This window comes from Tauraco erythrolophus, chromosome 2 (genome assembly GCF_009769465.1).
Source record: "Tauraco erythrolophus isolate bTauEry1 chromosome 2, bTauEry1.pri, whole genome shotgun sequence".
In the NCBI taxonomy this organism is placed as follows: Eukaryota; Metazoa; Chordata; class Aves; order Musophagiformes; family Musophagidae; genus Tauraco; species Tauraco erythrolophus.
The window spans coordinates 131,112,168-131,137,833 of NC_141466.1; the positions used below are offsets into that span (position 1 = coordinate 131,112,168).

The 25,666-nt window shown below is 41.7% G+C and overlaps 1 protein-coding gene across 2 annotated transcripts; it reads right to left on the bottom strand.

Annotated features, from left to right (window-relative positions):
• Positions 1–2,123: 2,123 nt before the first annotated feature.
• CFAP36 (cilia and flagella associated protein 36) lies at positions 2,124–18,515 on the bottom strand. 2 transcript variants are annotated; one of them, XM_086631146.1, is made up of 10 exons: positions 18,401–18,515; positions 14,762–14,826; positions 13,746–13,847; positions 12,754–12,868; positions 12,000–12,087; positions 11,061–11,112; positions 9,042–9,168; positions 4,148–4,317; positions 3,548–3,703; positions 2,124–2,224 (listed from the first exon to the last, which is right to left on the bottom strand). In XM_086631146.1, the coding sequence occupies exons 1-10, from the start codon at positions 18,513–18,515 to the stop codon at positions 2,138–2,140; spliced, it is 1,077 nt and encodes a 358-aa protein (XP_086487272.1). In that variant the 3' UTR covers positions 2,124–2,137. The 2 variants fall into 2 exon arrangements, with proteins under 2 accessions (XP_086487272.1, XP_086487271.1); XM_086631145.1 differs by having other exon boundaries at positions 11,031–11,112.
• Positions 18,516–25,666: the final 7,151 nt, after the last annotated feature.

The window sequence follows — 25,666 nt, forward strand, 5'->3', positions numbered from 1 at the left end:
GAGACCAGCTGCAATCCACCACATCGATCACTCTTGTACTATGTGTTATGGGTCCATTTCTCCTGGAATAGTTTAAACAGAAGCAGTTTCTCTGTTTTGGAGATTTTTGTAGTTAATTTTAATTTTAGCTATTGTTTGGAAAAAGATGGGCTGTCTGTGTAGATATGAAGTATAGTTTTTTTCCATAAAACAGAAGTTTATTTTGTATTAAAAATACCACTGTACTTGTTTTACACCATTTGTATACATGTGGTGATATTAATGCTGAACTGTAAAATTCAGGAATTAAAATGTGACCCTGTAATTCCATAATTATTGCTTTTGTTTGGTTTGTTGTACATGGTAAGTTAACTCAGAATTCTAAATGTGGCCGTTTTAGAATATTTTTTTAAGATTAGTGATCCGTGCAGTTTTTAAAAAGCAACTCTGTACCACTAGACGACATCCCGAAGGGAACGCCTGCGTTCTTACCGACGCGTCAGCTCCGCACGAGCGTTGATGGATGAGCTCACGCACGTGGACCTGGGGACAACGGCGCTGCTCCAGGCAGCCCGGAACGGGACTCCTCATTTTCCACCTGTGCAACGAAACGTCCCGTCGGCTCCCGACGCAGAGGATCCGAGGAAGCGTTTGCTGGGGAAGCGTAGCCGTAGTCTCCTCGCCGTGCGCTCGCTCTCCTGCTGACCATCATCTGGTTTTCCTCCCGAGGAGTCGTTTCTCTCCGGCGCCAACGATGAGTAACGTCCTCCAGCGCTACTCCGGCAGCACTTACGCAGTATGTGCCTTTACTAACCCGAGGCTGAAAACTTGCGTCGCCTGGGCTGCGGCCCCGAGTCGGCCCCATGGCTCGCTAACAGCTGCCCCAAACGAGTTCTCGGAGGGTCTCTGACTGACGTGTTAGTCCTTACTCAGTGTTCCCCAACACCCCAACTCAACCCTGAAGTACCGTCAGGAGCTTTAAAAAAAAAAAAAAAACATTCAGACCAACATGAGGGTTTTTTTACAGCGAAAACAAGAATGTCATGAATTTTTATAGTTACTAGAAAAAGACTGTGTAAAGTGGCATTAGATGTCCCATTGGAAAAAATATTTCACATCCCTGTGGGTGGTGACACGCAGCGCTCTTCAACTGGCTGTTGTCTGGGGTTGTCACCCCCCCAGATGCTGTTTCCCAGGCTGAGCTGGTGGGTGCTGCCCACGGGCAGCTGCGTTCCCGTGCCCAGGGTCCTTCCACTACCACTCTTTTTGGAAAAGAACAGAACATCTGCCAACATGTATCAGTTATAAATGCTATTTTAATAAAAAGTTACATGAAACTTGAATTGGTTGGGTTGTTTCTGTTGATTTTTAATACTTCTTTTAAGTTTCTGTTGCAGGCAGCTACGTAATGAGGTGCCATCAAGAGCCTCTCTTCCCTGCCTTGGGTCAAGTCTGTCAAAGCCAAACCAGTAACTATCTTAAAAGATTTCTGATTTGAAATGGAATTGCTCATGACATCCAAGCTTTTACTTTGCGAGTAAAGCAACTATTTTTATTTAAAGTTGCATTTATATTAAAATTGGACCTAAAGACTGGTCAACAGCCCCGAAACTGCGTAAAATAACATAATCCAGAAATATGGAAACATCTCAACTGCGAGCTGCGTTATCTGGTACTCGAAAATAAGATGGTCACAGTTGCACTTCTTTGTGAAATTAGACTTTATTACATTGCACAGCTGAAAATAGTAATTTGATTATAATACTCTAATAAAAGGAAGAAAGTTCCATAATTTTGAAAATAAAAAAATCTTAGAATTTCTAACTCATTCAGAACTGTTCACATAGGAATTATTGTCACAGATCTTTGTTCTATACAATGTCAAGTGGCTGAGGCAGTAGTTAGAAGGTCTGTTCAGTGGCCTCACTGTTCCACACATTCCAGTTAAAGTCAGTGAGTTTCCAGCATTCTGGAAAATAAGTGGTTTTAGTGTATTTCAGTTTCATTTTAAATATTTTTATATATAAAGTACTGAGTTGCTTGTCTGAAAGTTCTATAAAACTAGATGTAATATTGGAAAACAAATCCAATTATTATTTATATAATTTATTCTAAAAACATACTTATGATCTTGGGTTCTGCAATGAGCTTCTTAAAATTACCGCTTGTTAATAACTTCTTCTTTTAGTTTTTCTGCAAGCATTTTCCTCTTCTGTAGTAACCTTTGCTTCTCTTCTGACATTTCCTAAAAACAAAATGAAGAAAACCCACTGCAGTAACGTGCACGGCTTTCCCGGTAGGTGCCCCGACTTGTAACGAACTGCTAACGGGACGCATGAGCCGGATCCAGGAGCGGACATCGGCTTCTCTAACGAGGAGCAGCCAAATAATGTCACTGGCAAAGCTCAGGCTGCAGCAGAAGCCCTTCAAACGCGCTCACTATCCAGAATGATTTAAAAAACGACATTATTATCCCTCCATTTCTTGAGCAGCGGATCCCAGGATGCGGACAACTGGCTCTTGACAGCAATCCGCCTGTTTTCCACTGTGCTGTACCAAGCTTTTTGAGAGGGCTGACCTCACGTTCAACTGGTGCTGCTTAGTTGTTCTGCAAGTTCCCCAGTCAACAGTATTTTGGCACAGTCTGAGTGTAATAAAACGCTCAGCAACTCGGAAAAGACACGCGAGGCAGCAGAAGGTGAGGTCTTCTCGCTTCACTTGTGTCCAGAGTTTGAGCGTTTCTTTTCACATAAACGTAGATCAGACCTCTTTGTGGCAAATGCACTTAAGTCATATTAACCATAACAATGAGTGACAAAAAAAGTTTGGTGTTTTTTTTTTCCTGATAAAGAGCTCTATCTTGGTAGAGCTTTATCCTGTTGTAGGATTCTGTTGGTTTTTTTTTTATGGCCGAACTTATTTTCCCTGAGATTTATCTTTTCTCCAAACTAGATTTTCTATCATTGCCACAGTGCAAGGATTTCTGCAATTTCAGCACTTTGTTTTCAGTCAAGGGACATCTCAGTTAATTCACTAAGTGGACAGCACCATCCACCCTTCAGAGTGTCTTGTCTTTCTAAAACATACCGTCATCATGTCGCTTCTATTCCAGCGGCTGACGGATGGAAATTAAGGATTTCTTAATTCCAAATAGGCACAAAACTCTCAAAAGAACAAAAAAAAATGAGCAAATTTGTTACCTCTGTAAAATCAGACTTTGCAGAAGAAAAATGTGGGATTTTTTAATTTGGGGAAAAAAAAAAAAAATCCCAGGGATTTAAGGCAGCTCAAGCAGTAGGTCACAGATCAGGAGAAAACCATCATTTCAGCTGTTCCAAAACTTAATCATAAAGATTTGATAACACTGAAGCAAAATCTCACTTAATCCCTAAAACTTCCAGCCTGTAAGCTTCTGCAAAAAGTGACTTGCAAATACTTGCTCTCTACTTCCCCCACCTGCTTTTCTTCATCCTGCAACACTGTTCAGTGGCAACACTGACATCTCTGCTGACATCATCTGTGTTTTTCACAAAGTGGTCGGGATGACTGTAACGTTAGAATCTCTCACCTCTTTGGGAGACGATTCCTCCTCTTTCTGGTCAGTGTTTGTTGGTAACAGCACGTTATTTCTTGACTCCTTCTTTGCAGCCATCAGCATGTCTCGTTTTTTCTTCAGGTAGTCCTCTCGTTGCTTCAGCTGCTCTTCTTCAAGTTCTGATAAATTCTGGAATTGTTTTTTAAAAATACATTTTGAAATCATTCTTAGTATGCATGTTATGTGAGATAAAACCCTTTACATCATATTTGCCTCCAAAATAAAAAAAAAAAAATCCAAGTTGAAGCTTCAAGCCAGAGCTGTCTGCTAAGAAAATATCATGGGATGAGGGCTGAATATTGAATTCTATTCTAAATAGAATTCTATTCTAAAACTAGAATGATGATTTCATCTTCATGCAAATTAAACTGGTGAACACCATAAAACAGTGTTTGCATGATGGTTTGAAAAAAAAAAAAAGCAAGCCCAAACCAAAACCATCTGACTACAGTAACAGAAAAAATAGATTTAAATGTAATACTGCCTTAAATATCTGTAATTTAATGTAATACTGTCCTTCTGCATTCTAGTTCTATGTTTGGGGGTTTTCTTGTTGGTTTGTTTTAAACTTACAGGTCCTTTCATCCCCGCTTTTTGTGCTGCATTTTCTGAACACTTTCCAGCTGACCTTTGCTTGGTGTCGTCTTTTCCTTTGGTACCGGCCGGCTGAGGTGAGATTTCTCTTCCTTTTTGTAATGGGCGTACTGGTTTTAAGTCTTCCCTCACAGATTTCCGAGATGCCTCTAAACAACAGTTTTACACAGAAAACAATTAGAAAGAATAGAAATATTATCAACTAAAAAATAAAATCTGTGTTTCTTCCAATAGCCAGATGTCTCTTCTGATGAAACAAAGACTATAAAGAAGAAAAATCACGTTCCTCCCCTTTTTATTAATAAAACTTTCTTTCAAAAAAGAAAGATACTGTGTTTGCCTTACGAAAGCAATTAAATAACACTTTACAGCGTAAGTACCTCCACTGCAATGAATTATAAATTACTGTCAAACGCTTGGAACGTGATTTCATATTCAATAATCCAACAGCCAGTTCATACTGAGAGTGTGTATCCAGTTTGTGTCTCGGCGAGCTGAGCCAGCCACCAGCAGCTTATCAGGTGCTAAGGCTTTAGCCAACTCCAAGTACAAGTGTACTGGTTCACCTTCCAGCTGCAGAGACAGGAATCAGAAAATACTGTATCCGAGTGAACGTGTACGGGAGAGGGGGGAAGTGGTGCTCCAGAGGTGCAAAGCGTTCCGCTGACACGGCTCGGTCACTCCTCTGCAGAACTAACCTTGCCCCAGCGTGAGGACACAGCAGGACCCTGCCAGGTTTCTGGCCCCAGCAGGGCTCCCAGTGCCAGATGGGCTGGCTGGTGGGTGCCAGGGGAGCCGCCATGGCCCAAACAAGGCTCAGGCAGCTCCCAGTGTCTTCAGCTCCCTATCAGATCCCTCACCTTGTGCAAGATAACAGCCCTGCACGATACTCTCTTCACCTCTAGCTTTTTCCTTGGACTACACTGCCTGTGGTGACCAAGAAAAGTAGCCCTGTACTGATTGTGGCTGTGCCTCTCCTATCTCTGCAGGTACCCAGGACAGGTTTGCCTTGCATCCTGCTGAATTCCAGGGTGTCCGAGATGGCATCGCAGTTACTGATGTCGGAGCCAAATCCTCTCCCGTTGCTGGACTGTAGAGCAGGCTGTTTCCAGAACGTTACTAAGGCTTCTCTTGACTTGACCTACAACTACTCCTGACTAGGGTAAGTTGCTGCTCCTACTACACTTTTATTAAAAACGAAGAGACTTTTGACTGTTTTGAAATATGCCACATAGATGCAAGAACAGAGGCAGTGAAATACAAGTTGGGCTGTGTTCAGTTTAAGTCTATCCATAACATCCAAGTTGATACACGTAACTGAATGTAGCTAATTATAATTCCACAGGGCTGGACTATGGATTTTTGCTGTGATGTTGAGAAAAAGATTGCCTGAGTATTAAAGCACAAGTACTCTCCTTGGTCACTACCAGACAGATGGCAAAGGCAGCTCCACTGGAGCTACTGCAGGGTGAACACCACGCAGCTGTTTCTTTACGTTAGAGCAAATAACATACATTTAGGTCTTCAACATCACCGCTTTCTTTAGTTCAGAAAATTACAGGATATGTCATTGTGAAAAGGCATGGAGAAAGGCAAAGGGGAGGAAATGTGATTCAAGGTATAGAAACCAAAGCGGGACAGAAATGTAAACCAAAGATCAAGTTGAAGAATTTGCATTTCACTGAAATGTGTCTGCTGGAAGTCTTGACGCTCCAAAGAATGTCTTTTTGTGATGGATAGAAGTTTTTAGAGGCACTGTGAGAGGTCAGAGGTAAAACTGCTAGAAAAAATCCTCACACTATAACTGTTTGATTAAAAAGTGGAGAAAAAAAAAACAACACAAAAGCTAAAACCCACACAGTGCATGTCAAGTACCTGCGCCATCACCAACGCGACGATTAAGGACAGCCCCTCACCAGAAGGCATTCTCTGAAATGTGTTTTGTGTGTGTCTGAGTTGACACTGCTGCTGTCCGTACCGCACACACTCCAGCTGGGGAGGTTTGTGTCTGAGCAGTGCCTGTAGGATGTGATCAGAGAACCCTCAGTGTCACTTAACCCACAAACCTGAAAAAGGAAAGGAGGGTGGATAGTGAACGTACGGACAGACAACGCACCTCAAAGAATTAGTTACTGGTACGTAACCTTTTTTCTCCTTTGAGAACTTGTCTGTATGTACACTCACACTGTGGGTGACTAAGCAACACTCTTTTCCAAGTGGACAATTGCTTCAGAATCTTCTCAAAATACAAAGACTCAGGACCACCCGAGCAAATGCTGCATCCTTCTCATCTGCGTGATACACGCAGCCCAGTGCAAACACAAGTGCAACTCTGCAAGCAGCTGCCCTGCAGGTATCCAGAAAGAGAAGTGTCCAAGAATGCTGGCAGGGTCCCGTGCACCCTGAGGTGTTCAGCGTGACCTTTTCTATGAAACTCACCCTTCTCACCTCTCCGTGCTCCAACAAGCTGCGTGGGCAAAGCGCAGGAGGAATGGTTTTGCAAGCTCTGATCTGTAAACTATTTGTAAGGAGCTCACCAAAGGGAAATTGAGAAAATTAAAGCAACTACCTGAATTCATTATACACTGGAAAACTTTAAGGGGCCCACAAACTGCAATCTTTGGTCTCAAGGTGAAGGGGAAATAGCTAAAGATTAAAAAAAAACCCATGCTGTGTATCTCAAGGAAAAGAAACGTATGCCAGACTCGAGGGAATGAAAAACAAAGGAAAAAACCCTACGAGCGAGGACATGGAGCCGGGATCCGCGCAGAGGTCCGGTGGGCTGCGAGGGTCTGGGACAGACGGAGGCGAGAGAAGAGCAGCTCTTCTGCCACCCTAGAGGGGCACAAACTGTTGGGGAAAGGGTCTTCCTGTTTCTGTGCTGGAGTCGTATCTGGCAGCAAGAGGAAGCAAGTCAAGCAGAGGATACAATCCCGTTATCCGAGACAAACCTTTAGTTAGGAGTCAGTATTTTGGAAGCAGGCAACAACAGACTGGTCTGGAGGCTGGTCCTCAGTTTTGTAAAAGAAAGGGGTGTGGAAGAAGATTCCCAGTACAAATTCTTCTTGATTTTTGCCACCACTACGCAAACCCACTTTTCTAAAAGGTGATACCGGAGGATAGGCTGTGGCAAACTTTCTCAGTAGCCTCTTCGGACAAGTGTGCTGCCACGAGATGCCACTTCTACAAGGATGAAGATTTCCAAGGAGCTAAAACTTTTCGTAGACCCATCCCTTCTTTGGCATTTAAAGAGCATGGGAATGCTCAGCACCAGCTGAGCAGGCACTTGGACAGCACAGAAGAAGGGCTGCACTCGGTGCCAAGAAGTCTTGACTCCTGAGCTCCAAGATCTCCTGTCTCTCAAGCACAGGATGAAGTGCTGCAGACAGAATATTTGCTAGGAATGTGCCTTCCTCCCGGAACAGGAAAACGACCACTGCAGGATAGACATAGTTTAGTGGTGCCATTGCAAGGTGACATGACTATGCAAAAACAAGAGGAGGGCATCCTTCCGAGGGTAGAAGGGAGACAAGAGTGCAAATAAACACAACAAAACCTCAGGAGGACAGAGGGGATGAAAGGGTAAAAAAAAAAGATATTTAAAAGGTCAGTGACACAATTTATTCTTTAAGTTTCCTAATGTGAAAGACCGTACCTCAGTTCAAAAGAACAGAGGGTCCTACAACCACTTCATCTGTTCAGGGTCATCAGATGAAAAAGGAAGGAGCAAGTATGCCCCAAAAGGTACTACCAGGGCTAAAAGCATCCAGCTCAAGTGTCTGTGATACGAAAGCTTCCAGTGTGAATGCAGACGAAGACAAGTGCTAGACACAGAAAAAATGTAACTAAAGACAGTGCAGGCTATTATTTCCCAACATTGGAATTCTGTTCTTGGAAGCAACCTTAGGAAAGCAGATCCCACCAAGATGCAACATTTGGTTTTGAAGATCACCTCTGTGTACCTATATACATAGATACGTGTGTGTATATACATGGCTACCCCTATGTGTGTGTGTATGTACACCCACATACACACGTATCTACGCTTTTTAGCACCCAAGAATTTTTCTGCTTTCCTGAACAGGTCAGCACCCTTGTGCTTTGGCTGCAGCACACACATACCAAGAGCACCTCCATCACAATCAGTGATTCCTTTTTTTCTCCTCCCTGTAAAAGCACTGGCGTGGTCATGCTCTCCAGTAAATAATCATCTACAAAACAATTCAGACAATTTTCACTACGTAACTTGAGTGAAGTTCAAGACTACTTAGAAGAGCTTTCCTAGGTATCGTAAGTTGGTGTCACAATGCCACTCAAAACCAAAAATGTAAAATTGAAGATTTAAATGAGTAACAAAAATCTGAACCAGAGGCAAAAAGATTCCGTCTGACAATTAGGCTGGAGTGAATCTTAACAGTTTAAGGTTGGTTCCTTCAGAAATATTTGATTGCTGTGAAGAAATGTTGTACAATTATAAGTTAAACCTGTAATGGCCACACACAGGGAGAGAAAGCATGACTTTTCAAGTGAATGATTCATAGTCACTTACAAGGGAACATCTGTTCTCACCAGTACTGGCGGCATAAGCACAGTAATTGCAAGTTGAAAACTGCTGTTAGACTCCTGTGTTCCTCCTCCAACTGGAGACGACCTAGAACATCACTGAATAAGAAACCAACTCAGGTTGGAAGGCGCTTCCAGAGGCCACCTCGTGCAAACACCCTGCTCAAAGCAGGGCTCACTGCAAAGCCAGGATGGTTTGCTTGCAGCCCAACCAGCCACGTTCGTAAACTCTTGATACGAGCGGACTCTTCCATAATTTGAAAATAGTACCATATTGCACACTCAGCACTGGACTTTCCCATGCAATTACCTAATGGAAATTTTGGAGTTTCTTCAGAATCACCAGCTCCTGCAGTGGATTCCTTAACTTTTACAGCTTCTCTCGAATCTCCTGGTAAACTGTAGGTAACATCTGGTGATTTGTGTTTAGCACGTGCCTTAAATGAAAACAAACAAACAAACAAAACCAAGCATTACATTTCCTGGCACTATACGTCAGGCATTAAACTGCTGACACAAAGAAATCTCCCAAAAGAATTTTCAGTTAAAATTGTGTTGTTCACACTAATACTGCATTACCAAAGCGAACCAAAGCAAACTACTTGTTTTGGTTTATTAACAGGAAGGTTCTTACCAGCTTGTTGTCAGAAGTCAGCATGTCTTATTTTAGTTCAAAACCTGTTCCCTAATCAACAATCAGAATTTAGAACATTAGATAAATTGGTATTTTGCTTCTCAGCTACAAACAGATAATGAAGGGTTGTGGGGTTTTTTGGCCATGCTTTGCATGTGACTTTCAAGCAGACCTCTGTCCACCAGGAGAATACAATACAGTAAGAGAAACAGGAATATATACTGAAGTTACCACAGAAATGAAGAAACAATCAACTTAAACAGCAGGTCTGGATAATCCGTGACACTATTGTTTCATTTCTACTCTTGTCTGGGAAATTTAACACAATTAACCTCTGAAAATAATAATGCCAGCTGGGATTTGCCCAGAAAATGTCTATGCTGTTCATCAACCATCTAATTCATGTCAGACCCCCAGCATTCATCAAAATACTGGATTATTTTGTATTAAAACATTCTCTAACAAAAAAATATTATTGAACAATAACTATCACCTTCTCTGCCCAGGTGAACTTGACTTGGGGCCGCTGTAATCTGGCTGGTTTATCAAGAATATTGATATTCTTGCCTTGTCTATAAAGATTTGGATAAGCCTGCATCTAAATGCAACTTGAATTCTTAAAATGAGCGAAAGCTTGAGTTTCCAGGTTGTTTTGTAAGAAATCCAGTGGAACAGGTGACTTGTTTCCTGGAATCTATCATTGTAATATGGGTAAGAGGAGTTTTGTCACCACTTTTCTACAGTGTCAGACACCGGGAGAGAGGTGTAATTTGGTAGAACATCCTGTGTAGGACCTGCATTCAGTAGCACAGCTATCACCTGCACCTGCCAGGGGTTCCAATTCAGCAGGAGAACTGGAAATAGTGTGGACCTCTGTAGTAGCTACATTTGGTGTCCAAGTGGTTTCCTTTGTCAGTTCAGTGCTTTCTCTTTTCAAATTCAGTATGCTCAATTTCCCAGTGACAGAAAAGAGCCATTCTGCTCCCTTTTGAAACAGCCTACAAATCCAACTGGTTTTATACGTTTTCCCAGTGAAGGGGAGGTTTACTGCCATGATTCCACTGTAGTTAATTTGAATTTCAATTTGTTTCTCAGTTGCTGAACGACTGGCAACTGAGCCAGTCCCTGTTTACGTTCAGTTACCTTTCTACATGGTTTACTCTGATGGAGAGCAAGTGATGGTCTAACTTGGAGAGGGTTTCTGGTTCCTGGTGATTAGGTTCTGGCAGTATTGTGCAGACTTAATGAGTAACTATATTGCCTACGAAGTGATCCTTAAAATTCCTGAAGGATTATTAATGCTGTAATCTCTAAGAAGCTTATACTTTGAAGTCTCTTTGATCTTGACAATATTAGTGATTCAGATGTTCTCTGGATCTGAAAGGTTGACATCCGTTGCCAGGATTTTGGAATTCAGACACTGAAGAGGGAATACGCTTATCGTATGAGCTCCACCAACCGACTGATGGTTAATGGTACCACGTCCAGCACTAGTGTCAATGATACCATCAGAAAAACGTAAACATCAGAGCAGACCTTTCAAAAAGAAGCGTCAGTAAGACCTTCCTGACAGGCCTTTTATTCGCTCAGGATGGTACACATTGCCTTCAAGTCATACAGCTGACACCCAGGACAGGAATATCAGAGTATTTCTTAATCAGCAGCATAACTCATCTGGAAAGGTAAGATACTCACTTCTTCAGTCCTTTTCCTTTCTTGCTCTATTTCATATTCTTCCTTTGATTTCCTGTAACACAAAATATGAGTAAATACTCAAGACATCTTTAGTGTCAGTGACTTTCAGGCAAATTTAGCACTGCTTAAACGTTTGAGAACTATCGAAACGATTACAGGATAATGTGAATCCGTTAGTGTCCAAAATAATTCCATAACTTAAAATGAAAATGCACTCTTAATAGAAATAAATAATGATGATAAACATACAGAACCCACCATCCTCAGTCTATTGTTCCCCGTGCAAAAATAATTGTGTAAGAATTTCCAAAGCTTATCTGTCCCATGTTTCATTTACTGGTTTAAAGACAGGGAGGGGAGTATTTCCAGAATATAGAGGGAAAATAGAATAATTTAATACAACCTGAATGGATTAATCTGCTATTATTTAATATTATGTTTATATATGTGTGAACTGGGAGTGGAGGAGAATCTATAGAAATTGTATCAGTCCTCACACGTCTTCTTAGATGACAGCAACAGTCACTGAACACAGGTCAGGAGGAAGCTGTAGAAAGGAATAGAGCCCAATGCAAAGGCAGAATTTGCCTTTCCAAGGCTGTAATGTTCAGGGTGTTCCCTGAATGGATTACAGCTAATGTGCTCCTGTTGTCCAGAGACATCTAACCCAGCTCTAACTTTAGGTCTGCCTGGAAATGATGGGGCTCAAAGTTGCCCGTCATTCCATGCACCACCAAGACAGTTCATAATGACAGAGCAGTTATCTCTCGGTCTTTAAATATCACACCCACGGTCTAGCACCACTCGTTTTCTCTTAGGTAGAACACTCATGTCATCTGTAAGATGAAGCCAGTTTCCTGAAAAGGCTGGAAGAGTTAAGTCCTACATACTTTTTTTTTTTTTTAATAATGCATAAAGTAGGACTGATCATTTTTTTACCTTAGAACCTCCCTCAGTATTTTCATTTCTTCTTGTTCAATTTCACTGAATACATCAGAACCCTCTGTCAAACAGTCAGGCAACACACCTATAAAAAAACACGGCAAAATTTATGCGTTGCTCTAAAGAAAATGATTTTGTGCTCCATTTGGCATCACTTCAGGCAAAGAAAAGAAAGAAAAAAAATAAAAAACCACCATATAATTCTTCCTCTCTGCAACTGTTTCCAGAAAGATTCTAGATCCTAAATTATTTTCTCTTCTTTAAAAGCATGCATGGATTACCATGATGAACGCCATAAGTTCTGCTTTCCATATGGATTTTCCCATGCAACTCTACAGTGTGAATTGCAAAGTAAGCATGGCAGGCAGCACAGCATCGTGGCTATGCAAGTGGGATAACTCAAACTATCAATATTGTCAGTGTTGATGAGCTGATATAATTGCTTTAACACTCAAAATTATCACCAAAACTCTTTAACAAAAACCTAAGTCACATCTCACAGAAAAATTTAGACCAACAGAACTGAAAAATCTGTTAATTTAAAAAGGAATATAGACAGCTGTCACTGAGAATACAAGCCGAGGACTAAGTATTGAAATTATGGTCCCCGTAAAATCAACTGGATGTTTTCCATTAACTTGAACTGGAAGTGAACCAGTATCCTATACTCATTTATGAACAGATTACGTAGTCATCAAAAGATCACTAAAAAGGTGAAGAGAAGCGAAACCTCACATTTACCACTTCTTACCGTTTCTTTCTTTAATGATTGTAATAGCTTGCAGTTGCATTTCAATATTTTTCTGTACCATCATCTTTTTAAATAGCCTGAAGTCTTCTGCTGCCAACACCGTTTGCAAAATGGCCTGCGGAAGGGAAGACAGGCACAAAATTAAAAACCCCAGAGGAATCACAACAACCCCTGCTTGAAATTATATTAAGTTTTAAATTCTGTGGAGCATGCTTCTAATAATCATATTTAATTCTCCTATCTGTCTACTTTTCCAGCTATACAAGTTGAGCCAATAGTCAAGAAAAAATTTGATGGCTTATTATTGTAGATATGTTGATCTGAAGACATATTATCCCAAAGCCTGGAAGGTTTCCCAGTGCCAGTTCACAACTGCAATTCATTTCACCTCCTGAACAAATTCGCAAGCTTGAGTGAGGGATGTGTGCTCTGAAGAAGCTTGTTACACATCTAGGGGCAGATATGTCAACAAAACCCATTTTACACTGGCAGCAGAAGCTCCACTCTTCTGCCCAACATACCTGAGACAACTCTGAAAGAGATCTTTGAGCAGGTGAAGGGCTGCCTCACCATGCCTTGTCTTCTCAAAGCCAATGTCTCTTACAGATTTTACTGGTTTATTATAAAATCAGAGGAAAACATCTTTTATTTTATAGAATGTGTCGATTGTTTTAGTCTTTTGTCTGCTACTGAAGACTAACGTAACAAACGAAGGTGGCAGAAGCACCCTAAGCTTAGAGGTTTGGTTTAGAAAATACAAAGCATAGAAGATGAATGTCTAAAGGTGTCTGACACCACACAAATACCTGTCACGATTTTCAAGATGTGCATTTTTCTGATCCAAGTTAATAATATAAACAAACACGTTATTTGTTAGAAAATTACAGTTTTAACAAGAAAACTTTTCAAAGTTTCATCTCCACTCTGCTGTATTACTGAAAATATAAAGCTAAAAATTAAATCTATATATTCCTAAACAAAGGAAAAGTTACCTGTGAAGTGTGTGTCCTTGCAAGAGGAGATGAAAAAGCTTCTTGAAATTTCTCTTCATTAATTCCAACTTCTTTGAGATAGTCCTCTAATAATTTTTCAACCTGTAAGAAAGTATGAAGCTTACTTTCTGAGAGGTTTTTCCCCTAAGAATCATATGAATTTTTTCATAACTGTATATTCTTTTCTGCTGACATTGCGGTTTTTAAACTCAAAGGAAAATCATTGCAATAGTATAACTGATTCTTCTGCTATGTCAGGCTTTATGGACTTTCATGAACTGTTCAAAGTAAGCATTTTAATTGCTAAATTTGATTATTACTTAATGAAGCTTCTCTAATTTCCAAGAGTCTCACTTCTCTACCTTTGCCCCAGACTCCTGGCTAGTATTCCTCATCAGTTTTTGCCCTGTAGGTAAAAGGCTTTTTGCCCACCTGTACCTGAAACCCTTCAGGGTCAGAGAAAAAACGGATGTTGGTCCATATTTATTCAATTGATGCTTTTTAACGTCCAGTATTGCCAAGCCTTGTTACTAAAAAAAATAATTTAGAAATCTGTGTGCATTGGTTTACGGGTATTTTAAGCATGCTCCAAAGATTTCCTGTAGTTTTTTCTGAAAATTGAAAGTTAAGGCAAAAGATTTACCAGACTCATTAGTGAACAAAATACCAGTTATACATGTTCTCTGACGTCATGACAGAAAATATGAACATGATCAAGCTTACAAGTACAGTATTTACAGTACTATTTTAACTTTTTTTTTTTTTATTTTTCATTTTAACTATGAAAAATACAAAACACAGCATGAGATATGACTGTTTCTTTTCTAGGTAACTGGTGTTGAAGCATAAAACCGCATATGACAACTATGACTCAAAGGATTATAATGGGCTAATAAATAAATTATTATAAGTTCTAAACAGCAAAGACAACACAAGCAGAAGTTCATCTAAATCCTACTTCAACATTTTAAATTATGTTTCTTAGAAATCTCCCACAAACAGTGAATAATGCTCACCAGAGCTTGGTACTCCTGGTAAATTTCTGTGTAAGACAACTTGCTTTCTTCTTCGTCATCAAAAACTGTGGGAAAAAGGAAACAAAGCACACGCATATTTTGGAGTTAGTATATACAAATTAACTTATGCCTTAAAGAGAAAGACTAACCTTTACAAGGTAATATATTTAATCATATGAAAATACAGTCTGTGATTGATAATAATGCATTTTTCCAGACTTTCAGGCTAAACGTACTTTTGGTAATTTAATGTAATTGTATTTCATAATTTAATACCAGGAAAATGTATCTTCGTAACAGAAGCAGATTTCTAAGCAAGTTGAGGGTTCTGCAGACACATACACGAAAAAGTAAGACTTAATATAAGGACTATAGTATGGACTTGCGTAACGTTGTTCTAAGATGGCAGATGACACGCACAAAGCAGGAAATTTCCCTCTCTCTACACGTATTTACGTGGAGGATGTATTAATGACTCAAATCAAATTTTTTATAATGCTGTTCATTTCACGAGAAGCCAAGGTGATGCAGGAAAATGAGACCCTGCTTACATAAAAATGGGTAACCCCAACGAGGAAGTCTGGCGTAGTTAAGTTATTTTTTTAATTATATCCATCTTGATTTAGACAAAATGAGCACCTGTATAGGATAGGCCATATTAATCATGTTCATATCAGTTTGTATTAAGAACTCCTGGCTGGAAATGTCAAGCTAATGATCTCTCTACTGCAGAATAGATTATTCTATCTTATCAATTATTCTATCTTATCAATTCAATCCTATCAATTATTCTATTCTGGAGAAGCAGAAAATAACAGAAACCAAAAACTAGGTTTTGGGTTTTCTAATTTACATTTTTATAATGTCAGCAATGAACAGAGGTAATGTAAAACCTAGCAATTAAAGCAGAGGCTTAGAAATAAGACTTCCTCAATCCCCTTCAAGATTAGCCACTGTATATTGGACAACCCACTTCCCACGTGCGTGCTTTGAAGTCATTTGCACAACGGGAATTCTGCTTAACAACTTGGTGAACGAGTATGATTTGCTTTCTATATACACATACATATATCTATATGTGACATCTCTGACGGAAGGTGGTCCTGCTGTGCACAGAATTAATGTAACTTCCACGCAAATTTAGAGGGACTCTCGTAAAGCCTCGTCTCCCAGCTGCGACAGCCCTGCGGCAGTGCCGCTCTGACCCTTGCTAAGATGTGATGATGCAAGCCAGCTGTTCCTGAAACAGAAAACATCAGCATCCTGTATAAGTTGAAGTGCAAGGACGTGGCCTAAGTGACCACAGTTCCAAAATAAATTCCTTACTTACCAATTACCAAAAGTCAAATTCTATTTTTGAGGAATCACATATTATTGTCAGTTAATCAAAATGTTGCTAATTCGTTTGTTCAGCCCAAAGATTAAATGTTTTGAGAACGAGAAGAATTCTGTCCTGACAAAATATCTCAGTAAAAAACCCCAAACAAGCAATGGAATCAACACAGTGCATTTAGAGGACGGAAAAGGAAACAGCACAGATATCTGCAACTAAAACTTTCAATTTCTTTAACTGTGCTTCTTAGCAACCCTGGCATTGCAGTAACACTTCTTTAGCCTTTTCTTTTTTCTCAGTAGCTTCTGAGAGGCGTCCAACAGCACGCTGCAGCACAAATGGTACCTCGGAAGATCATTTGCTGCAAGTGATTTCTCGACTTCGTTCCTCCAGGTTTCTTACGCAGAAACTCACTCGCAGGAAGCGACCGTTATGTAAGCCTGCCTCACGCTCCGTGGAAATTCACTGAGGTTCCATAAATCTTCTTACTGCCAGTAAATTCCCCTCAACCTTCTACAGGGAGATCGTTGCTTCAGAGAGGGATAATCAATTCCCCCGCTTCCTAAACCTAGACCCTTTGCATGATAATTGAAATACTCAACCAACCTCAAGTTTAGGCAGACTTTCCAAGGGAAAACTCCTAGCCTGGATTTCTCTGCTGCTTTCTAGCTGTAAGGAGTCCAGCAGCTTTGCCTTTCCCGTATTTCCCAGTGTACTAGGGAAATATGTACGTGCTCAAAACGATCTTGCCTCTCGCAAAGCTTGGCAAGGGTAGAAATGATTCAGGGTAACTGTGAAGCAGCTTGTTTAGAAGCTGTGATCTGAATCCGAGGTGCATCTGTTTCACTGAATATGAAATAAAAATTCCTGACGGACCTTAGAACAACTGCACAACAAAAGACACGCTGAGGCCAACCCTTACAGAAGCTGTTCTGGAGCCCACAGCAGGACGGAGGGGAGGAAGGAGTAAGTGCAAGCAGGTAGAATACATTAATAGTAAGAACCATTCTACTTTGAGCTTCCTATTAGTAAGTCCCTAGAATACAAATTTACTTGGAAGCTGCAGTTTCATGACTTCAGCAATTTAAAGTTAAAATTATTAATGCATCCTACGTCCTAAAGGAACAGATTTTCTTCATAGTAGCTGCAGAAAGTCATCCTAAATTAGTCTACGGCAAAATGCTTTAATACTTCTCATGTGTGAATGTCTGCAGGCTGGGTAGGATCACGGGCCACCATGTTCTCAAACACGCTTTCTTCTTCCAATAATCCCAAAAGAAAGCTTCCTTTTTTCTGAAGGACTCGGGCAATGCTTGCAGGCCTGCCCAAACTGTAATTATTTTGCTACCGTAAGGATCCAGGTGTTTTTCCAGCAGAAAATTTGTTCTGTAAGTAGCAGAACTAATTTAGCCAAATCTTTACTGCAGAAAGTCTGTTTCCTCCTTTCCTCACCACATTTGTACACCCATAGGGTCTCCTCGGGCACCTTCACATGGAGCCACAGCTCTATCCCAGTCCCCCCTCACTCCCTACGCTTCCAGCTCGCCCAGGGCATTCCCCAAATCCCTCCACGATTCCCTCAGCTCTCTCCTGAGGGAAAAAAAGGAAATTTAACTAGAGTTACTTCCATCTGCAAGATGTAACTGGTTAACGGTTGACTTTTTAGTGCTGACCAGTGTGTTTTGGGAGGTACTGACTTACGGCTTCTGAACTGCCGTTTTTCACAGAATCGCAGGAATTTAACTTTGGGCCGCCTACTTTTCAGTCCTGCTGGCCAGACGGCGATTTCCAGCGTACCGTCCAGATCCCCAAGGAAAATCCCCCCGCGATGGAAAAGCGCTGGCGGCCTGCGAGCGCCTTCCCGCCGCGCTCAGGGCAGCACGCGCCGCGGAACGCGCCTGGGTGTCACACGGTAAGCTCGTGCCATAATCCCCGGTATGAGCTAATGAACGCGACCTGCCGCGTCCCGAGAAACCTCCCGCTCGGGGCAGGCGGACTTCCCTCCCTAGAAACGGTGCCGGAGCGCAGGCCGGCGGGGATCGCTCTCGAGCGGGGCCCGCCCCGGCCTGACGCGCCTGACGGCCGCTGCCCGCGCACAACCGCGGGGGCTGGTGCGGGCGGTGAGGGGCCCGCCGTGCCCCGCCGCGCCGGCAGCCCGCGGCCCCATCCCGCTCCGTTCCCCCGGCGGTGCGCCGAGGAGCGGCGGCCGCGCATGCGCAGCCGCCGCGGCACCGGGGCAGCCCCCGCCGGCGGTGGCGGGCTCGGCGGCCCCCCCCGCGCGCGCGCCGCCCGGCCCCGCCGCTCACCCTCGCACTTCCGCTCCATGAACTCCAGGATGGGGACGGACCAGGCGGGCCCCCGCAGGAACCCGGCGATGGTGTCCACCACCCACTCCACGTCGCCTTCCTCCTCCGCCGCCATGGCCGGGGCCGCCGCGGGAGGGACGGCGAACGGCGCGGACGCGGCGGAGGTTGGCGTCGCTATAGCAACCGGCGTCACGGGGCGGGGGCGCGCGCGCCTCACGTGGGCCCGGCGCGGCCCGCGCGCGCCCCGTCCCGGCGGCGGTTACCGGGGCGGCGGTTACGAGCTGCGGCCGCCAGCGGGGGGGCCGGGGCCGCCCTAGTGGCGCTCCGTGTGACCGGATCCCGGCTTCGGGGGCGGGGCGGCTCATCCGCCGGGAGCACGGCGGCGTTAGCAGACCCGCCGGGAACGGGGCTGGCGCGGGGCGGACGTTAACGCTGGGATAACGCGGCGATAATTAACCCTGCTGGTTTAACTGGGGGGCACTCGTGCACCGGGATGATGAGGGTGAGGGACCAAACGCCAGCAGCGGTGCAGCGTCCCGCCGCACGCACCTGCTCAAGAGGACTGAAAAGCCGTGAAATGGGAACTAATTACAGTGCTCGACACTGAGTAGTGTCCAAGTGAGCGTCATCAAGCACGGACAGGCTGCCCAGCCAGGGCAGAATGGAGATGTGGCTGGACAAGGGCCTGAGAAACCTCCTCTAAGGTGGTCCTGTGCCCTCCAGAGATGCCCAGTTATTCAGTAATGCTTCTGTCCGTCACGGTTTTACGGTACGATAAAGGCTGGGTTTATACGTTTGGTTTATATAACAACAAAGACGCGGGGAATGCTCCTGGATGATGGAAAGATCTCGTTAACCCATATTTTATCAGGCACAGAGTGCTGTGGCGCGGTGTACAAACAATAACTCCTGGGTCCATCGTTAGCTGTTGTACCTGGTGCTCTTATTCCAGGTACCTGGACTCACTTAAAATGGGAACCGCTCATCAGGCCTTTACGGGAACACAGATACCACAGCATAATTTGTAACTCAGTAATTTTGTAAACACACCCTAAGGTGTATGAATTAGGAGATAATTTACAAGGCCGTATGTGAGAAGGTTTACATTAAAATATAATTGCTTGGGTATTCTTTCTTAGGGGCAGTATTTGTGAACGCTCTCCTTTTCTCCACTAAAATGAATGTAATTTCTGTCATTGTCCTCACCTGTTATACTGCTGAAAGACTGAAAAGTTTTTCCTAATGTTTACATTTCTTTCCCTCCTGATGTTGGATGACTGCTTGCTTTACTTCTGTGTGTTACTGGTAAGTAAAAAAAAAAAAAAGAAAACAAAACCAGAAAAACCGCAACCTCTCTTAAATCTATTTATCGTCTTTTAACTTTATCCTTGTCAGAGGGCATTTTACACAAGCGAGGAACAAGTGGCACAGCGGTCACTCCAGGTAGTCACCTCGGGCTCTATTTGTGGTGGTGCTCAAGAAAAACTTGTAGACATGAACGAGATTTTACCTGCATAAAGACTCGGTGCTCAGTAGAGACTAATTTATTTTCATCTAAACATAACAATTCTATGCTCTCTGCACTGCAGAGATACTTGATCAGCTTTGCTTAATTTAATCATTTTAAGAAAGTACTGCACTGGAAGGCCTTCAAATTTTCCTTTTTGCAGGTCACTTGAACTGCCTTTACACCATCAGCGCTTCCGTTTCTCCAGCCAGTTTTGTGGGCTGAAACTGTTAATAGTATGGAGGTATTGCTTGTCTGCTGCAGAACAGCCACCTCAGATTTGATTGCTCACATAATTTAATTACTAATTCAGGCTTACATGATTGTAAAGTGTGTTCACCTCTTGCATACGCAATCAGCTATAAATTATTCTGTAGGAGTAGCATCATTTGAAGCTTGCTCGTTGCTGCCAGCAGTCACTGTGTGTGGTGTCAGGCTATGCTAGCTCTGCTTGCACTGGCAAAAAACAACGCTTAGATCTTGTTTGTTTTTTTTTTTTCCAAAATCTGTTCTGCTTTCTCCAAAGCCTGCTGCTCATCATGTTGCACAATTAATGGCCTTAGGAAATAAGTCACTTTGTGAGTAGTGTTTTGCACCACAGTAATTTCTTGCCTTAGCATCCCCACCAAGCGCGATGCCTACTGCGCACGGGCCATGACTAAGGGATCCCTTCCTGCGGGTCACATGGATGTCAAAAGTGTTGGGTACTGCCACAGCACCCCTGCAGTCCCTGTCAGCCCTTCCTTCAGCCCACCGCCACGGTGGCAAATCCCTACTGGTGACAACTTCACAAGAGAGGCAATAAACACCCAACGTGAAAGGAAACTGGAAAACCTGAGAGAGGAATTGGACAGGACTCAGACCAGAGAATCCTGGAGTTTTATGTTTCTGCTCCTTTGAATGAAGTCAGTAAAAACCCACAACAGAAATGTATGCTTGGAGGCTAAAGAGCCTCTAACATTCGGATGTGACTTCTCAAAAAGGGTAGCGTGTATTTCAAGACACGAGGTGGTTTGTACATCGTATCAGAGAGCTCAGTGTGTACCTCACTTAGCAGAAGAATTAATTTTAAATCTTAGTTTCACAATTTCTCTAATCACTCTTGATACTGCGATTAATGGTGATAAAGAGGTCATAATGCAAAACCAATTCTGTTCTTTGTATCTCATGTCTCAGAGTGCATAGCTGTGTTATAGGAAACGCCAAAAGCATCTGACTTTTGCTTCTGCTAGCAATATGTTTGTCTCTAACTGGCATGTCTCTAACACGGCTCTGACGCTGAGAAAAACTGCTTGTTCTTTCAGCATGGGTAATCTTATTTCTCACTTTTTTTTGTTGCATAAAACAAAGCATTTCATCAGAATCACAAGAAAAACTGCTAGAGTAATGAATGTGAGGGAATTCTGTCCACTCTAATCAAAATAATTTTGTTGCCTCGTATGAAGCTGCCCAATATTATTCTGTTCTGTTCTTAGATGTCAGGGGGAACACTGGAGTTAGTGGTTTTGTTCTTAATAACATAAAAGATCGAGCAGGAAATGCTCTCCTGACTCACAAAAGAGCTATTATTGCCTAATTTTCCGTCTTCTCTGTACAAGTTACTATATCAGACATTCTGACATGCTCTTGCTTCATTGCTTTATATATATACTGACAAGCCAATTTCGTCAAGCCTTTCCAGTCCCTGCATGCTGCTGAATTCTTGATGTCGGTACCCAATTCCTTCCACCTCCAGTGGGTCCCGCTCATCTGCATAATGCAGCAAATCACAAAGCCCAAAGTCTCATCTCTTCAGTCTCTGTTTTATGAAATAATTCTTGCACTAATAGTTAGATTATTTTTTCATTTCCCACAAGTATCTGGAAAAAAATGCTAGTATATAATTTCAATTACTTTATTAATGCCTCCTAGAAGTTATTTCTTATCCTAATGCATTAAGTATAAAATTAAGCTTATAAACCATTTGTTTTGTGTGCATCTTTAAAACAGAAATACTGAGCAGCTGCAGTCCAAGATAGTTTGTCAATCCGCAAACATTTTCCAGGATTGCATCTCATCGATATAAGAGGGCTGCATTAAGGGGCTAGCCTAACTCTGCTCTGGCATCAAACTACAAAATTATAGTACCAGCACGACTTGTAACTGTTTTCCTCTGGAGAAAATGACCTTAAGGAAAGCACATGAGATGGCGAGGAAAGCAGTTCTGTTAACTGTTGTGACTGAACCTTGACATGGCTAATGCTGTCTATCTTTCTGTCTGCACTTAGACCTATAGCACAAAACTAATGAATTTGAAAAATAAAAAAGAGGCAAAAAGTGCGGCAGATAAGCTTTTAGCTGTTGGCAAAGCAAAGCTGATTTTTACATCACCTTTAATTTCTTCCTTTTAGTCTTTTCGATGTGAATAATTTTGTTGATGTTTGAGCGATATTGAGGATACTGATTTACAGCGATAGTAAACAGTCATCGTCTTATTCTTTTGTTTCAGCTTTAATTCTTCCATTCATCTAATTTGTAATATCTAGTAAATAGTCTTACAATTATAAATATGTTTACCTTAGGAAACCTAATACGACTTCTCCAATTTGTTTTTAGAAATTTTTGTTTGGGAGGGATTGTTTCAGGGAATAGTTGTATCTCTGAAAGGAAATTCCAGTCTTGTTTTATAAATCTGACCTCTAAGAGAAACCTGACCTCAAGCTTTCTCCTGGAAAACTGTGGTGCAAAGACCTTTTTTTTCATGGAAACCATGGGCCTGCAGGGCAGGAGTGGACCCTGAGAAGCTGTAGTGCACTCCACTTTTTCTGTGTAGCAAAGGTACACTTAGACTGTCCTTGACACATTTTTATCTAACTTGTTCTTCAAATCTAATGAAAGAGATTCTATAACCTTCCCTGTATCCAGTTTTTCCTACTAGACCCACAAATACAGGGTTATTAAAATTTAATGGAAAGACCATGTGAACACAGTGTAATTGTATATTTGTGTGTAATTATAATGTGTAACAACATGGGGAAAATTGTACATCATACACTGTATTTAAACTGTATAAAGTACTATGATGTTCTCCTGTGTTACTTTAAAAAAATGTACCCAGGTTTCAAGCGCAAAGCAATTTTTTAGCTGTTGCTTCTACATCAGCAGGGCAGCTCCCTGGAGTATTAGTTTGCAATTACTTAGGCGCTTGGTGCATGCACCTTCTCTCCATCTTCCATCTGACCCCCCCAGAGACACGCAGCCTGAAGTCAGTAGCTGGACGATTAAAGAGTAGCACGTTTCTTTTGGCTGGGAACTCAGTCAAGATTTTGTTTCCTGACTACCCAGCTGCAGAATATTTACTATGAGAAAAAAAGAAACCATGGGAGTCTGCTTTATGGCAGCTAGACTGGTCTTCCAAAAGAATCTAATTTGTATAAAACAGCTGAAAAAACATCTACCAAACACTATCTTCTCACAGGTATTTTGATTCACGGGGCAAACATTATGGTGAGAGCTAAAGCTCTGTATCCTGTTTATAATATATAGGTGCCCCATGAATGTCAACATACGTATTCCCTGGCAATTCCTTGCATGTATTTTTCATTCTCTTTTTTTTTCTTTCCTTACACAATAGCACATGCAAAAATATACTAAAAATGTAAGTTCATATTTTTATACTTTATTTTCACCAGGAAGAAATTGAGTACACTGTAGCAAGTGTGGGGGTTTTAGGTGCGCAATTTAACGTGCACTTAGGAAAGTGCTTTGTACTCAGCCATCCTTATATAAAATGTTTAATTAGGCTGTTTGCTGGTATCAGTAAGTTTGTACAACACAGTGTGCTCCTGGCACCTAATTTAACATGTGAACATTCTCATTTTTTCCCCAGTAATATTCTTCAGTCTAATAGGCAGAGTTAAATGTGACTTTTGCATCTTAAAATACTAATCAGTGTGGGTTTATTTGCAATTACTTATTGATGAGGTTTTTTTATCAAATATGGTGTACTTCAGTGACTTCATTGTACTTTAGTCAAAGCTAAAATAGAAGTGAAATTGATTCTAAGGAACGCAAACACATTGAAGAGGTGCTTAAAGTCAAATAAGGAATCATGAGTTACCTTCATTTTCCTCCCCTTAGGGATACTGAACTCCTGCGGGAACTTCTAAAGATCTTCCTATTTAGGTCATTTTCTTTCGTTTTATAAAGCTTGTGTTTTCTCTTCTGACTTGAATGTTTTAGACAAATGCAAGGCTCTTTCACTGGAATTCATCCTGGGTCAGATGCCATTCCCAGGGCCAGTACCAAGTAGGTTCAGGAATGTCGCTGTCCCAGGGCAGAGAAAGCCAACGTGAGAGCCCTGGTGCAGGTCCAAGTTCTCCTTCGGGGCTCGCTTAGCCACACCTTCCCGTTGTTGGGATGCTGAAGGGGAAACCAAAACTGTGTTCCACCATTAGCATGGGGGTTGGAGTAGCAACTTGTTTCCTTACTTAATTGCTCAATACTAAATCTGTGCGTAAGTCCAAAAGAAAGATTTAATAGAGACACAAAAATATTCTCAACACAGTCCCTGTGCTCGTCATATTTTTCAACTGTTCTCTCCAATAAAAATGACCAAAATGACAACTGAATATTTTTATTAAAAATGAGCAGACTGATTTATTACTAAGAAACTACCTGACCCTGCTGACTCCAACCCCCAACTCAATTTTTAAGAGCTTTTATCATTCATATTTTAAGCTTTTTATATAATGACTCTTCTTAGCTAAATTATCTAATCTTAAAAGCATCTAAAGTGTCCAACATCTAATGCTTTCACATTACAATTTGTGGAAATAAGACACACTAAAAAAGTGCAAGATTACTTACTTCTTCCCTCTTTTAGTTTTTTCACTTATATACTTGCCACAAACAATAAACCATGCACATTTTAGCCACACATTTATCCAAAAGTCTATTGATACATTTGATTTCATATATTTTCCCAAAGAAAAATTTGTTCTTCATTTACCAAAAATAGGCTTTATTCACATATATACATGTACGCATTTCAGAGGAATTTTCTCCACATGTTGACTACGTATTTTAGTAGCATTTTAGTAATTACCATTAATTTTTCTGTGGTGTTTGCACATCTTGAATTCTAAAAAGCCTTGTAATGATTTAGATTTTTCTGTCCAATTTCAGTTGATTGTTATTGAGGAAGACAAAATAGGGCAAGGTGAATTCTATGGTTTGATCTGAAGCCTGTGAGCTCTGTTACTCTAATCTCTTCTGGCACAGAGTTCTGCAGCCATGAGCAAGTTGAAAAAAGAAAAAGAAAAAGACCTGTCTCCTTCATTTTGAAGCCGACAGTTTTATTGAACGAGGAAATGTAGCATAGGAAGCCCTAAGTGTGAAGTATGAAATGGTATCAATAAGGGTATGAGATGGTTAGAAGCCCTGGGTAAAACGCTGAAATTCCCTGGCCACTGCAGAACAAAAGCATGTTATTTATTTTCCCAGTTGTTTCCTGGGTGTGACAGAAATTAAAATCCTCTGAAATACCTAATAAATTCTGTTATCCCAGTTACTGCAGTCTTTACCATCTGAATACGTGAAATTATTTAATAGGAGACTATACAACTAAAAAGCAAGTCAGAGAATGCCAGCTCAAAATAAGCCATTTCTCCAGCTTCCTCTCCCCTCTCCACTCCCCCTCCCTCCCTACAGACAATATTGGGAAGGCAAAATGGTCACACTGCTGTTCTGGGAAATTGTGCAAGTGACCAAAGCTGATA